At 43.9% G+C, this 14,517-nt stretch overlaps 1 protein-coding gene across 4 annotated transcripts in view; it reads left to right on the forward strand.

Moving 5' to 3' along the window:
- The window catches only part of APLP2 (amyloid beta precursor like protein 2), an 87,262-nt gene extending 75,525 nt beyond the window's left edge, over positions 1 to 11,737 (forward strand). The window contains exons 11-17 of one of the 4 annotated variants that reach the window (XM_049856483.1): positions 1,833 to 1,932; positions 2,811 to 2,963; positions 4,788 to 4,823; positions 7,575 to 7,660; positions 8,751 to 8,825; positions 9,190 to 9,345; positions 10,296 to 11,737. In XM_049856483.1, the coding sequence (XP_049712440.1) occupies positions 1,833 to 1,932; positions 2,811 to 2,963; positions 4,788 to 4,823; positions 7,575 to 7,660; positions 8,751 to 8,825; positions 9,190 to 9,345; positions 10,296 to 10,397 (708 nt within the window). In that variant the 3' untranslated portion in view covers positions 10,398 to 11,737. The remainder of the gene's footprint in view (positions 1 to 1,832; positions 1,933 to 2,810; positions 2,964 to 4,787; positions 4,824 to 7,574; positions 7,661 to 8,750; positions 8,826 to 9,189; positions 9,346 to 10,295) is intronic. The other 3 variants (XM_049856481.1, XM_049856484.1, XM_049856482.1) reach the window with 3 other exon arrangements.
- Positions 11,738 to 14,517: the final 2,780 nt, after the last annotated feature.

Consider the following 14,517-nt stretch of genomic DNA (forward strand, 5'->3'; position numbering starts at 1 on the left):
ACTGGACTACTGTGTTGTATTTTAAAGAAAAGATAGTCTGTTTAGTGTGGTGAGAAAGGGCAGGGGAAAGACTTTGATTGGTGTATTTCATTAGTAACTGGAGAGCAGTTAGGTGGAAGCAAGATCAAAGTGCCACACCAAGGGACATGGGAAGTACAACCCCCATGTGAGAGAATCCCCAGGGGGATAACGCAGCTCTCCTCTGTGGTATTTACTATCTGCTAGTGAAGCTTGGCTACTGAATTACATTAACCTTTTGCCTGTTTTCTCATCTGTTATCTAAGCCCTAGAAAAACCTGAATATATTCAGCCTGTTATAACATGTGTCATATTCGGTGGCTTGGATGTGAGTGACATGAGGCCTTTTACCCTCCTTATGACTACAGCTCAGGGGTTCACTAGGAAGACACTAATCTCAATAATCCACCTTGTGGTTCTTGTCTTCCTGTGGGTGTATGAACCAAACCATCTCAAATGGCTCCTTAATTCATCTGAAGAAACATACCAGTGTCAACACATGCTAAACTGGGTGCCGTGTTTCGTTTGCATTTGCATTTTTCTCCCGGGCACTCACTCTCTGTGCTTTCCAATCAATTTGCTTGATTGACAGAGTGGCAAACATAAGATTAAATTGCTTTCATCCTTGCTTTTAAAGGTCAGAGAGGCATCAATCTACAAGAAAAGCATCTTTCCATTTAAGGGTTTCCATTTTGACCCTTCACGTCATGGCTTCGAGGCCGCGTAGTTAAGTCCATTGGCTTAGAGCTCCCCCTCTGGGAAAAGCTGGGTAGCTCTAAGTCTAGCCAGTCAGGAACAGCTTAGTTTCTGAATAGCTTGTATGAGCTGTAGCAGTGAGCCTCAGTTGGGGTAGATGTCTGCCAAAAAAACCTTCTGGTGTCACCTTAAAAAGCTTTAAAAGTAAGTAACCGGTTGTTGTTGGGTGCCCTCAAGTCAACTCCAATTCATAGCAACCGCATAGAACAGTGTAGAACTGCCCCGTGGGGTATTCTAGGCTGTGATCTTTCGGGAGCAGGTTGCCATGTCTTTTATTTTGTGGAGCCACTGATGGGTTCAAACTGCCGACCTTTCTGTTAACAGCTGAGCGCTTTAACCATTGCTCCACCAGAGCTCCTCAAGCAACCAGTCATTCCTTTTTTTTTTTTTTTTTTGAGATAAACAGCCTTCAAGCTGTGGAAGACAGAAATGGTAGATAAGTCTTTCCTTTATCACCTATGTAAAATCAGGTTATAATTTATGCCTCAGGATGAATTTTTGAAAGAACCATGTGATTTAGTTAAATACGAGTGAAAAAGCTCTGCTGTCCACCACAACCATTTTTAGCCATTGCTTCATTAAGTAAAATCCACAAATGAACCCCTCCCCCGTCTGCTTTTTAGCCAGTGATTTCAGACTCTTTTTTTACCCCATTTAATCTGGCAAGTAGTAAAAATTAACAGACCTGCCCCCTCTTTTAGCGGAACTTCATTGAGTGTTTGACATGGTACAATTTAGGCTTCTCGTAAAGAGCCCTATAGTCAGTAAGTTCCTCATGAAAAGCAGATCAAAAACTCGCTAGTGAAAATTTTTTATTAAGTTTTCTTTTAGCTTGGCGCACTCTTGGGACAAATCATCCGGTCACCCAGAGTGTTCTCCACAGTCTGAGCCCGTTCTTACACTTTAGTGGTCAGTAAATGCAGCGTTTTCTCTGGCCAGCTGCTTTGCTGGACTCTGTAAAGAGCCTGCAGCTTCAGCAGGTCTGAAACCATATGGGGCTGTCCCTTCCTCCTGGCCTGGTGGTTTTCACTGACAGTGCCTCTCTCCTGTCCTTCCAGGTGATGACACATCTGCATGTGATTGAGGAAAGACGGAACCAAAGCCTCTCCCTGCTCTACAAAGTTCCTTACGTAGCCCAGGAGATCCAAGAGGAAATTGGTGGGTGTCCTGACTGTTGTCTGTGTCAAGGTCAGGCAGGACTTCTCACCCAGGCGCAGTGGTAATGGCAGTGCAAGGTTAGAGGAGATGGGAACGAGTGAGGCCTGTAAGGTTCGGCACTCACAGCTGCCATTTCAGAATCTGGAATGACACAGAGGTGTGTGCAGCCAGGTCGAGGAAGTAGCCCAGGACAGAAGTATTGCAGTGAGCCATGCAGCCTGTGACCAACCTGTTATCTGTGTGAGATGGGGAGAGCCTGTGACATTTCCTGATACCATCTTTTCCCCATAATTGCTGATGTATTTCAAAGTACCCTATTGCACGCATACTCGTTTCTTCCCCCTCTTTTGGTCTTTATCTTCATTTATGCATCAGATGTTTATTATGTCTGCTCTGCATCGAGTAAAATGGTGAACAAGTGGACAGTGTCTGGGTGGATGGCAGCACTAAAATCTTACTGAAGTTAAATTTACGTGAAATTAGAAGGTACCCGTTGACACTGAGTGGAGGTGTGAGGTGGAAGGTGGTGTGTCTGAGGCCGAGGTCCAGGTCTGGGAGGCATGGTACCTGTCGACACTGAGTGGAGGTGTGAGGTGGAAGGTGGTGTGTCTGAGGCCGAGGTCCAGGTCTGGGAGGCATGGTACCTGGACAATACTTAAACTGTCGCCTTGGACGAGACCACCTCACCAGAGTTTATAGTGAGAAGGGGGTGCCCAGGATGAGTCCTGGCGTTCCCTGTGTGTTGCTACAGAGTCAGGGACCCCCCTCAGCGATCGCCCTCTATAACAACATAAATGAACCCCTTTCAGACAGTTGAGCCTGTGCCTAGAAACTAGATCCTTCTGAAAGCCTGGTTTCCTGCTGTATCTCTCTGTCAGATGAGCTACTTCAGGAGCAGCGCGCCGACATGGACCAATTTACTGCCTCCATCTCAGAGACCCCTGTGGACGTCCGGGTGAGCTCCGAGGAGAGTGATGAGATCCCACCATTCCACCCCTTACACCCCTTCCCATCCTTACCTGAGAGTGAAGGTGAGTATGATTGACAACACGGCTTCCTGGCAGTGGGGCAGGTTGGGGCGGGGGGCAGGGGTACAGGTACAAATTGGAACTTAGACTTTTGAAACTGGGTTGAACTGGGGAGGTTGTTTCCCTGGTGAGAATCAGGAAGGGAGAGGGAAATGAGATTTACTGAGCACCTACCACGTGTCAGCGCTGTGCTGGCTGCTCTCAGGTGGCTCTCCCGTTTCAGAGATGGATTGTTTAAAGCCACTGCTTTTCCTAGTCTTGTCCACTAGCTCAGCTTGGGTGATGCCGTACATTTCGTGGTTTAAATAGCACTTCCATTTTATATTGTGTCATCTTTTTGTAACAGTCTTGGGAGGTAGGGAATGGAGAGGCTAAAGAAGGTTAGTGACTCACCCACGGTCACATCTCTGGCATGAGGTTGGGACAGAAGCTCTGTCCTCTGACTCTTAGGCATTCTTTACTCCCTTGTTGGTTCTTGGTATCTAAAAGTATCTCTGAAAGCTGTGAGTCTGCACCAAAAATAAACAGGCCACTGAGAGCTGGGCCCTGAGACCAACGTGTGTAATCACATTCTCTTCTTTGTCTACTGCTGCTACTGGTGGTGTTAACGATAAAAATAATGGTGCACAGCTGCTGACTCCGTATCGTATGCCAGCTTTAGCTCAGCGTTTTACATGCATGCTCTCCTTTAGTCATTTAAAAACACTGAAACTTAGTGGTCTGACTGAGACAAGAAGGATCCCGGCGGTCATGGTCCCCAGACCTTCTGTTAGCCCAAGACAGAACCATTCCCAAAGCCAACTCTTCAGACAGGGATTCGACTGGACAGTGGGATAGAAAATGATACTGGGGAAGAATGAGCTTCTTGGATCAAGTAGACACATGAGACTATATGGGCAGCTCCTGTCTGGAGGGGAGATGCGGGGACAGAGGGGGGCAGAAGCCAGCCAAATGGATACGAAAATAGAGAGTGGAGGGAAAGAATGTGCTGCCTTCTTAGGGGGAGAGCAACTAAGAGTATATGGCAAGGTATATGTAAGTTTTTGTATGAGAGACTGACTTGGTTTGTAAACTTTCACTTAAAGCACAATAAAAATTAAAAAACAAACAAACAACACTGTCAGAGGAAGATACTGTAAGTGTTCATATTGGGGATTCCAAAGATCTTGCCCAGAGTCACGTAACTGGTAGGTGGGGAGTCAGGCCAAATGCTGGAACAGAGGCCTGAAGAGGCCCAGCATGGAATGGAGCATTCAGCGTTGCCTTCAGGTCAGAGCAGAAATGCCTTCTAAACTCGTTTCCGTAGCGGTGTAGACTCAGTGCAGCTGACCCTTCAAGTAGTAAAGTGGGATCTGAGAGAGTCCCCCATAAATAAAGATTTACCACTCCGTGCCAAAAGTCTGTTCTTCCAAACTCAAGCCTCCGTGGGCTGTCAGGTGGCCATGTCTGGGCCGGAGGCATGCTGGACGTCTTGAACTGCGTACAACCTCATCTCCTTGTCTGCAAGCCACAGCAACTGCCAGCTTCAGTGTTTGCTGTTTTCTAGGACAAATACCATGGCAGGCGAAGCTAAGTAATTTGGGACTTTCCAAAAATTTCCCTAAAAAAGGCTGAAGACAGACCTGCTTCTTTCCGTCTTCTTAGCGGGCCACGTGCCTTAGCCCTCACTGCCGGTTTGCTTGTGGGATGTTTTCAGGTGTGGCTCTTAAGGAAGAACACCTTTCGTTCCCATTGTAGAGAAATTCTAAGATAGGAATTTTGAAAGAAGCTGTTTTCTTTCTTAATCTCCTTTTGTGCTGTTTTGTTTGTTGTTTTTCTTTCTGCTAGACTCTCAGCTGGAGTCGCACCACCCAGTGAAGAAAGGTTGGTTTTTCAGAGATGTTCATTAAGACCTTCACCCCCTCACTTCCTCATGTGTCGGCGTTTCATTTTGTGTTTCATGCCATCGCCTGATCTTTTCCACGCCATTTTCAAACATTGCCGCCAGGGGAGCCAGCGATGCCCTGCCTCCATGTTGCTGTCCTGTTGGCTTGACCTCTAGCGCTTAGAATAGTGGTTTCCATGATGTTTGTAGTGTGGTCCTCATCAGCTTTCCTTTTGGGGTGTCCAGAATATACAGAGCAGACCTTTCCCTTTCCTTTTAGATACTGTTTACCCTTTGTCTTCACCACTTGTCTCATATCCCCTGACTTGTAACATTCACTCAGAGCTGAGTGAATGAGTGAAACAGACTGACACAGGTGAACTCTGGTAGCAAGCCTCCAGTTTTCAAAAAAAAGTTAACAGTATGCAAAGTACTGTGCTCAATGCTTTACATACTTGACCTCATTTAATCCCCTGAAAGTCCCTTGAGTAGGGTTTTTAATCATATATTAGGCAACTAAAGAAGCCTCAGAGATTACATGGTTTGCTCAAAGTCATGAGTTTATCAGTAAAGTGGAGGAACCAGGGTTTGAACCCCGTTCCCTCTGTCTTCAGAGCCTATACTGCTTCTATAACATAATAGGTCTGTGTCTGCTGCTGAAGTCTTCCAGGTTGTTGGGTGGCCCACAATCTCTAGAATCATCGTGAATGAGTTCAGACATGTCATGATACATGTATTTTATGAGCCCCTTCTTGGCTGTGGCAAACTAATTATGGACAAGCAGTGTTCTGGTTTATGCCACAGCTTGTTCTCAGGGCATAAAAATGTGATTTGAATCTTCTAAAAATCACTTGTCTGTAAATGCTTTATTTTGTCTGCTTGGGTGTGCTGCCTGCTTTAGGTCACTGTGCTAACATTTCTCTGAACAGATACTTGAAATGCTTATAGCTAATAAGGAACTTTCTAGAAATTTAACTGGCTTTAGCCCTTATACTGCAGCTGTTAGTATTTGTAATAATTAGCCATTAACTCTTGGTCTCTTGATTATCTGTTCCATAAAACCAAAGTGTTTTTGGTCAGTGTTTAGGAAACACTTAGGTTACACCACCAAAAAAGTATTAGAATAGTCTGGACTGATAATAGAACTTAAATTAGTTGGCTCAGTGACGCATTAGTTTTTTTAATAGGATCCTACCCTTTAAAATTCTGAAGGGGCGAGAGAGAAAAAGAAATGGAAGTAGCCCAGAATTTATTAGGCTTGATCATAAGCACCCTTGCTAAGGCAGCCCTTTCCAGATTCCTCTTTCTCAAGTGGCTGGAGTACAATATTGGTATTTCTTGGCATTTTGGGACTGCAGAACCACCCTAGTTTAACTTCCGTAGAGGCGAGCCAGCAATTCTTCTTTAAAAGGAAAGCTTTGAGGAAAAAACTGCATCATTTTTGGCTGCATTATAATGAGTTAATGCATCGTGCATTAGCCAGCCTGCAAGGTCAGCCGTTGTGGTAGATGTTATTAATGGCTCTGTGTTAATAGCCAGAAAGCTTCGTGTGATTGGGCCTAGTGTCATTGTCTGTCTTTGACAAGCCCACGAATGATAGTGCTTTGCGTATACTCATGTTTGGATCTTACTCATTTGCAGGTAGTTACTTTAGAGTGCCAAGTATGTTATCGGGTTTATCTGTTTATACAACGTTCAAATCATAGACGTTTATACGGAACTCTGGGTATTTGTTACTGCTAATAAGCAAGGAATCACAAGCTTTGGAGCTAAAAATAAAGAAGATGGCTCCTTGCCTTTCCTCTCCTGGAAGGGCACTGGGCTCAGCCAGGCTGCGCGTTAGATGCCATCACTTAGAGTGCCACACACGTGGTGAGGGCTCAGGGGATGTCTGACTGTGACGAGGATGGTGTTACTATTGTTCTCTTCAGAGAAAGGTGCCTTTCACCCTGCCATCACTTAGAGTGCCACACACGTGGTGAGGGCTCAGGGAATGTCCGACTGTGATGAGGATGGTGTTACTATTCTTATTCTCTTCAGAGAACGGTGCCTTTCACCCTGCATTGGCATCCTCCCAGCTTGTGGAATGCTTCCTTCCTTGTTCATTGTGTGATAACTACTCAGTATGGGACTATTCATGATCTAGACACTGCTTTTTTCTGAGAGGGTTATAATCTAGTGGGAGACAGAGAAGAAGATTCGTAATTACAAACTGATTGTAAGTGCTGTGGCCTGGAAACATCTTCCCAGAGAAGCGGAAGCTTGGAGGGTGAATAGGAGGGGCTTGAGGTAGGGAAGGGTATTGCTGGCAGAAAGAGCTGTGTGTAGGGTAAAATATGATGCTCAAGGCAAGTTTTCAGATTGATCGCTGGTGTTGGTTTCTGTACCCCTTCAGAGGGAACTCATTCTGCTGGAGGAGTAAGGTGTGGGGTAACAGGGGGTATCACCTAAGGTAATTACATGCTTTCCATGATAGAATGCCTTTGGGCTCAGCTTCTTACAACAAACATTCTTTTCTGGAGCCTTACCTTCCATTTTTCCAAGTGGAGTCAGGTCCGCCCTCTTTCCTCTCCATTCTGCCCATGGGTCCTCTGGAGAAAGCTGGTATCATTCATCCTCGTAGAGCACAGTGTGTCCTCAGCACTGTGACCCAAGTAGCATATCGAGTAGCCTCCCTGGCCCTCAGGCGTGAGTTTACAGCTTTTGTGAGGTTGGCACCAGGTCTCAGCCCATCCTCTCTGTCTGCACAGGATCTGGAGCGGGAGAGCAGGACAGAGAACTGATAGGTGCTGAAGAGAAAGCGATTAACAGTAAGAATGAAGTGGACGAGAATATGGTGAGCCACTTCTCTTTTCTGCCCTGCATGTTTTCATCCTGAGATAGAGTGCGTGGTGTTGTTTTAGATGCTTTCTGGATGACCTCTGTGTGGTAGAAGGTTGGTGGGCTCAAACTGCTCCCCAGATATGCTGTCTTGTTTACAATCTGGGTATGAGAAGAAATAAACTCTTCCAACAGTAGCTCATCTCTTGCGGTATAGTAGGAAAATATTTTTGCAACTAAAGATAGGAATAAAATGTTAGGGGCTATTTTGAAGGGAGTAGAGATTTAATAACTTGAAAATGAGATGGAGTTGGGTTTAGTTTTTTCCTGCCTTAGGTTTATACCTTCTATTATCCTTCTAAAGGAGCCCTCGTGGCTCAATGGTTAAAGTGCCCGACGGCTAAGTGAAAGGTAAGCAATTCAAACCCACCAGCCACTCCATGGGAGAAAAGACCTGGTAATCTGCTCCCATAAAGATTATAGCCTAGGAACCCCTATGGGGGCAGTTCTACTCTGTCCCATAGGATTGCTATGAGTCAGAATCGACTCGGGTGCGTACAGCAGCCGTTACCCTTCTAAAGAGCCCTTGCGGTGCAATGGTTAAGTGCTTGGCTGCTAACCAAAAGGTCGGTGGTTTGAACCTACCGGTCTACTCCTTGAGAGAAAAGACCTGGTGATCTGCTTCTGTAAAGACTGCAGCTTAAGGAGCCCCATAGGACAGTTCTTCTCTGACCTATAGGATCACTGTGAGTGAGAATCAGCTCGATGGCACACAAAAACGACATTGTCATCCTTCTACCATTTTCTGTTACTTATGTTTCTGGATTATCCTTGACTGAGTTTGATATTTCAACTTAATAATCTGTCCTGAAATATCTCTCACAGCAGTTACCTAAGGGAACATGCATGTGAAGCCCTTATAGGACCAGCTGCTGCACAGTAATCTTGCAGCCACACTTGCCTCTTCATTTAGGGATCTGGGGAGTGGATGTGGGTGAATGTGACGGAACGGTTGTTGGCGAGTTTGCGTCCAGAGGTGTAAACAGAGTGGAAAAGAAGCACTTTCATCTATACTGTTTCCCCTGACAGTCCTATGTCGGTTCCAGGTCATTGATGAGACTCTGGATGTTAAGGAAATGATCTTCAACGCCGAGAGAGTCGGAGGCCTTGAAGAAGAGCCGGTACGTATTTGGTTCCAGTGCCTGCTGCCAGCTGTCCTTTCCATCCTAGCCTTTTCTCCTTTCTGCCTTCTCAGTTTAAGTAGAAAATGGGAGAGATGCCTGATCTCTTAAGGTAACAAAGGTCCCTCATGCCCATTCTCCCCATACTTTTGAGTAAGAAAGCTAAAATTAAAATTTCCATGCAGTTTGGAAAAAGGGAGTCTTACCACTGTGAGCTGTTGGTGCTGTGTTGGGTTTTAGAGACATCCTTTAAAGGCATATGGCCTTCGTTGGTTTGTTCATCTCTTCACAGTTGCAGGCTTTTAACAGTGTACAAGTGGCCACTTCACTGGGGCTTCACTCCACGTCTGGCTTGTTATTGCAGGAATCTGTGGGGCCATTGCGGGAGGACTTCAGTCTGAGCAGTAGTGCCCTCATTGGCCTGCTGGTCATTGCAGTGGCCATTGCTACAATCATAGTCATCAGCCTGGTGATGCTGAGGAAGAGACAGTATGGCACCATCAGCCATGGCATCGTGGAGGTGAGGAATGGGGGCTTCTCTAGGCCTGGCCCCCTGCTGGCAAGGGCTTGCTCTGGGCTCTAGTCCTCCTGGAGGTGGGACGGGGGTGAAATGTATGGAATTCAAATGCCAATGTCTTGTACTGGAAACACTGCTGTCATGAGTTAAATTACCCGCTGGATTATTAGGTCACGTTTTGGAAGTCAGCCACAACTGAATTATGCTCATCCTGTCACAAAGGGACATCGCCAGCTTTAACATTAATTTAGGTTTTGACTCTGAATGCCAGCAAGTCATAAGAACGTTTAACTTTGCTTAGGGTGAAGACTGTGTTCTCCTTAATGTTTCTTTTTTTCCAGGTGTGTTAGATATTTGCAAATGAAAGACTGCTAATCTTCTTCTTTTTTAATGGGGGAAAAAGCAAGAGGAAATTTAGAAATAACCAAAGCAGGCCATTCCTGCCCATCTTCTGCTGATTTGTAATCAGAGCTTCCTGCCACTTTTTAGTGCGTGGTGGGAATGGTTAGAATCTCTTGATTCTCAGTGTAGATAGAATAAGGACCATGAAGTGCTTTGGAAAGTTAGTTTAGATACAGGTCTTAGTTATTTGGTTTTGTCTCCTGCTGTAGACTGAGCTAGATGTAGAGTTTTAGAGCCGAAAGAAGACATAAAGGAGATTATCTAGTCCAGTTCCTTCCTTTATAGATAAGTCGTTCATTTGACTGTTTTCTTCTCCCTGGAATAAGCTTTTAGGACTCTAGCTTTGAAAAACATTGCCTCCTTTTACTCTCTCTCACTCTTCTCTCTTTCTTTCCCATCTGGCATCCTCACCACCATCCACCCAACGAAAAGGAGACACTGGGCTATGTGGGGGCCTAGGACATTGTGCAGCAGATAACCCAGGGCTTCTGATAACCCTATACGATTCTCACTGAATGCACCACAGTGACCCTCAGTTTTTGTTCTTCCAGGTTGACCCAATGCTTACCCCAGAAGAGCGTCACTTGAACAAGATGCAGAACCATGGTTATGAAAACCCAACCTACAAATACCTGGAGCAGATGCAGATTTAAGTGAGCCGAAGTCTGTGTGTTCCTGGTTGGAACGGGGTGGTGAAGGTGGGCCAAAAGAGGTCCAGCGTTTTGGATCGACTACTGACCAACGGTTGCTTGCAGAGAATTTCATCTTACATTCAGAACTCCTGGGTCATTAAGACTATAAAGTACTACTGTAGAATTGCAATTTCCATTCTTTTAAATGGGTGAGAAATGTTAATATAATGGTATATGATATATAAACCTTAAGGGAAGAAGTGATCTATTGCAGATATTTGACGGATGTAGTGTTCTTTTTTAAATTAATCAGAAATCCAGTTCTCTTGTACTGTCTCAAACATGCTCTTTATATAAATGAAAAACGTTGCTCCAGTTGCATTGTATAAATCAACTCTTCAAGGCTCACTCACTATCCTGATTTTTATTTTTAAAAAGTAAAAAAAAAAAAAGACAGTATTCCTTCTTTAAATGAGTTTCAGAAAGTAGCTGAGAAACTAAGTGAAACAGGGAACTGGAATTGCTCATCGATGCACATCATGACACCCTCTCAGAATTATTTGGAGAGACCAGTTTCTTCAAGTCTGGTGCTTCCGCTTCTGGATAATGTGGTGTCTATATACAGGTCCTGCCCCTCAGGAGCTGAAAGGCACTTAGTTCCAGCATCTTCTAGTGAGCCTGATGTATACAGATGAGGGTCTCCATGACTGCTTTCCTTCTAGATCCAGTTCTTCCACGGACTAGCCTGTAGTTGTGTCCCCTTCTCCCACTATTCATCGTTTAGTCCCCTCACAGGTGATGTTCAAATGTGATGTCTTTCTCCTCCATGGACATTTCCCTCCAAAGGCACTGACTGTCCCCCACTCCCACCCCCATTTGTTGTTTTTCCTTCTCTGCCCTCCTCCGTTTCTTGTCACCAGCCTCTGGCAGGAGCTCAGAGAGGACTGCAGTAAGTAGCTGCTAATGGCCCACACAGAACAGGGGGAGGCTTGCTTTCATTTGAAAAGAGGATATTCCAGGTTGCCCATGAAACTGGATGTATCAGCACTGTGGAAAGCATCAAGGTTTTTGTTTCCTTCACATGAGTCTTTGTAATGTTCGTATTGTTGTTGTTGATGCTCACAGCTTTTTCTTTCTTGTTTTGTTTTTTGAAGCTGAAGGTTCTGGTAACCTGTGGTGTATTTTTTTTTTTTTTCTATTTTTGTGACTCCCCCCCGCCCCTTTGACCCTATCCGTGTCTCTTCCCACTATGCACAGATTAAACTTCACTTACAGACTCCTTAATATGATCTGTGGAGAATGTACAGTTTAAACACATCAATAAATACTTTAACTTCCACAGAGACTCCTTGGTTTATTTATGCCTGAATTGATCTGTGGTGATGGTGTCCATCCTCCTGCCTGGGAAACAGGGGATCCACTTTCCATGAAGAATTACCAAGCTTTGAGGCAGAGGCTAAAATTAGTCTACTCAAGCAAGTTGACTCTTGGGCTTGAATTCCAGTTTTCATTTTAAAAGGGAAAGTCTGCCTATAGCGTTTATCTGGCAAATTTTTTTTTTTTAATAATTTATTTTTGTCATTGAGAATATACACAGCAAAGACATATATACCAGTTCAACAGTTTCTACATGTACAGTTTGGTGACCTTGATTACGTTCTTCCAGTTGTGCAACCATTCTCACCTTTTTCTGAATTGTTCCTCCTCCATTAATATAAACTCACTGCCCTTTAGCTTCCTATCTAATCTTTCGAGTTGTTATTGTCAATTTGATCCCATATAGATCTTAAAATAGCATAATGCTCAAAGCAGACATTCTTTACTAGTTAAGCTAAGCTATTGTTTGGTTTTAAGGCTTCCAGAGATGTTTTTGGTTTAAGTTTTAAAGGTTGTATCAGGGCAATAGTTTTGTGGTTCATCTACCCTCCAAGGCTCCAGAAAGCCTGGAGTCCATGGGAATTTGAAATACTATTCTGCATTTTCTCCCTTTTGATCAGAATTCTTCTATAGAACCTGTGATCAAAATGTTCAGTAATGGTAGCCGGTCACCATCCAGTTCTTCTGGTCTCATGGCAAAGGAGGCAGTTGTTTATGGAGGCAATTAGCCACACATTCCATATTTTCCTCTTATTCCTGACTCACCTTCCTCTGTTGCTCCAGGCGAATAGAAACCAATCATTTTGCCTTGGATAGCCGGCTGGCAAGCTTTTAAGACCCCAGGCACTACACCGGTAACTAGGAGGTAGGACAGAAGCACTGAACACATTATTAGGCCAATTAACTGAGATGCCCCATGAAACCATCACCCTAAACCTCCAAAATAAGGAACCAAATCCTATGAGGTGTTTGTCCATAAGCAGCTTCAGCAGCTACTCTTTTTTTTTTCTTGGTTGTCACTGTAAATATATCTATCATAACTTTTGTCACTTCAACTTTTTACAGGTGTACAACTTACAGCAGTTACCCTGATTGGGTGTGCAACCCTACCCTTAATACATGAGATTTTTCCATTACCGTAAACTGAAACAATGTACTCCATACACAGTAACCCCCGACCCCCTTTCCTCTTTCCTCCCATCCCTGGTAACTACTAATAAACTCTAGTCTCTATATATTTGCCTGTTCTTGTCTTTTTATATGTGAGGTCATACAATATTTGTCCTTTTGTGACTCATTTCATTCAGCATAATGTCTTCAAGCTCCATCCATACTGTAGCATGTATCAAGGCTTCATTTTTCCCACTGTCTGGGTAGCATGCCATTGCATGTATATATTACATTTTGTTTATCCGTTCGTCTGTTGATGGGCATTTAGGTGGTTTCCACCTTTTGGCTGTTGTGAATAGTGCTGCTGTGAACAGTGGTGTACAGGTCTCTATGAATCTCTGCTTTCAAGCCTTTTTTGGTTGTCATTGTAAATGTATCAGACAACTTTTTGTCACTTCAGCTTTTTACAGGTGTACAACTTCTTGACAGCAGTTACCTTGATTGGCTGTGCAACCCTACCTTAATACATGAGATTTTTCCATAACCATAAACCAAAACTCATTAGGAGTGGAATTGCTGGGTCATATGGTAGTTCTATTTTTAGTTTTTGAAGAACGGTCACACTATTTTTCACTGCGGCCATACTACTGTACGTTCCCACCAGCAATGGATAAGGGTTCCAATTTCCCCACAACCTTGGCACAATTGTTATTTTCTGTTTTGTTTTAATCTTAGCCATCCTAGTGGGAGTGAAATGGCATCTTGTGGTTTTGATTTGCACCTTTGTGATAGCTAATGACGTTGAACAGCTTTTCATGTGTTTGGTGGCCATTTGAATGTTCTCTTTAGTGAAATGCCTGCTTAAATCCTTTGTCCGGTTTATGATTGGGTTATTTGTCTTTCTGTTGTTGTCAAGAGTTTTATATCTATTCTGGTTATTAGATTCTTATCAGATACATGGTTTTCAAAGATACTTTCCCAGTTGTTAGCTTGTCTTTTCACTTTTTTGGAAAAGTCTTTTGGTGAACAAACAATATTTATGAGGTCCCATTTATCTTTTTTGCCTTTTGTTTTTATATTAGATAATCCATTGTTAAATGCTGGGCCTGACAGTGTTGCCCCAGCATTTTTTCCTAAGAATTTTATAGTTGTAATTTTCACGTTTAGACCTTAATCCATTTTGAATTTGTTTTTGTATATGGCATGAGGCCTGCATCCTGTTTCATTTTTGTCTGGCAAATTTTATTTCACCTCTTGGTATTTATGAATATGAGACTTTTTGCATTATGATACTGGAAGCAATGAGTAGGACTTGTGACTAAACTTTCAGAGAAGTGTTCGCAGCCTCCATTTCTGAGTTCCTTAAGTAACCTGTCACCAGGAGACCATGTGTTTTCATAGAAGAAGCTGCTTGGTTTGTTTACCTGACAACTGCTTACAGCTCTTTATGTACTTGAGGGTGCTTAATAAGTTACTTTCACTAGTGATCTGAGCCTTTTCAGTGCTTGGTTGAATGTGTAACAATGAATTCAGGGGCTAAGAGTCCATGTGGGAGACGCAGGGTGAACTCCCAGCCACTATGCCTTGGCAGCCACCATTTGTCAGTGGAGGGTGGCATGTTGCTATGATCCTGAACGAGTTTCCGCAGAGCTTC

Source organism: Elephas maximus, chromosome 17, assembly GCF_024166365.1.
Source record: "Elephas maximus indicus isolate mEleMax1 chromosome 17, mEleMax1 primary haplotype, whole genome shotgun sequence".
Taxonomy (NCBI): domain Eukaryota; kingdom Metazoa; phylum Chordata; class Mammalia; order Proboscidea; family Elephantidae; genus Elephas; species Elephas maximus.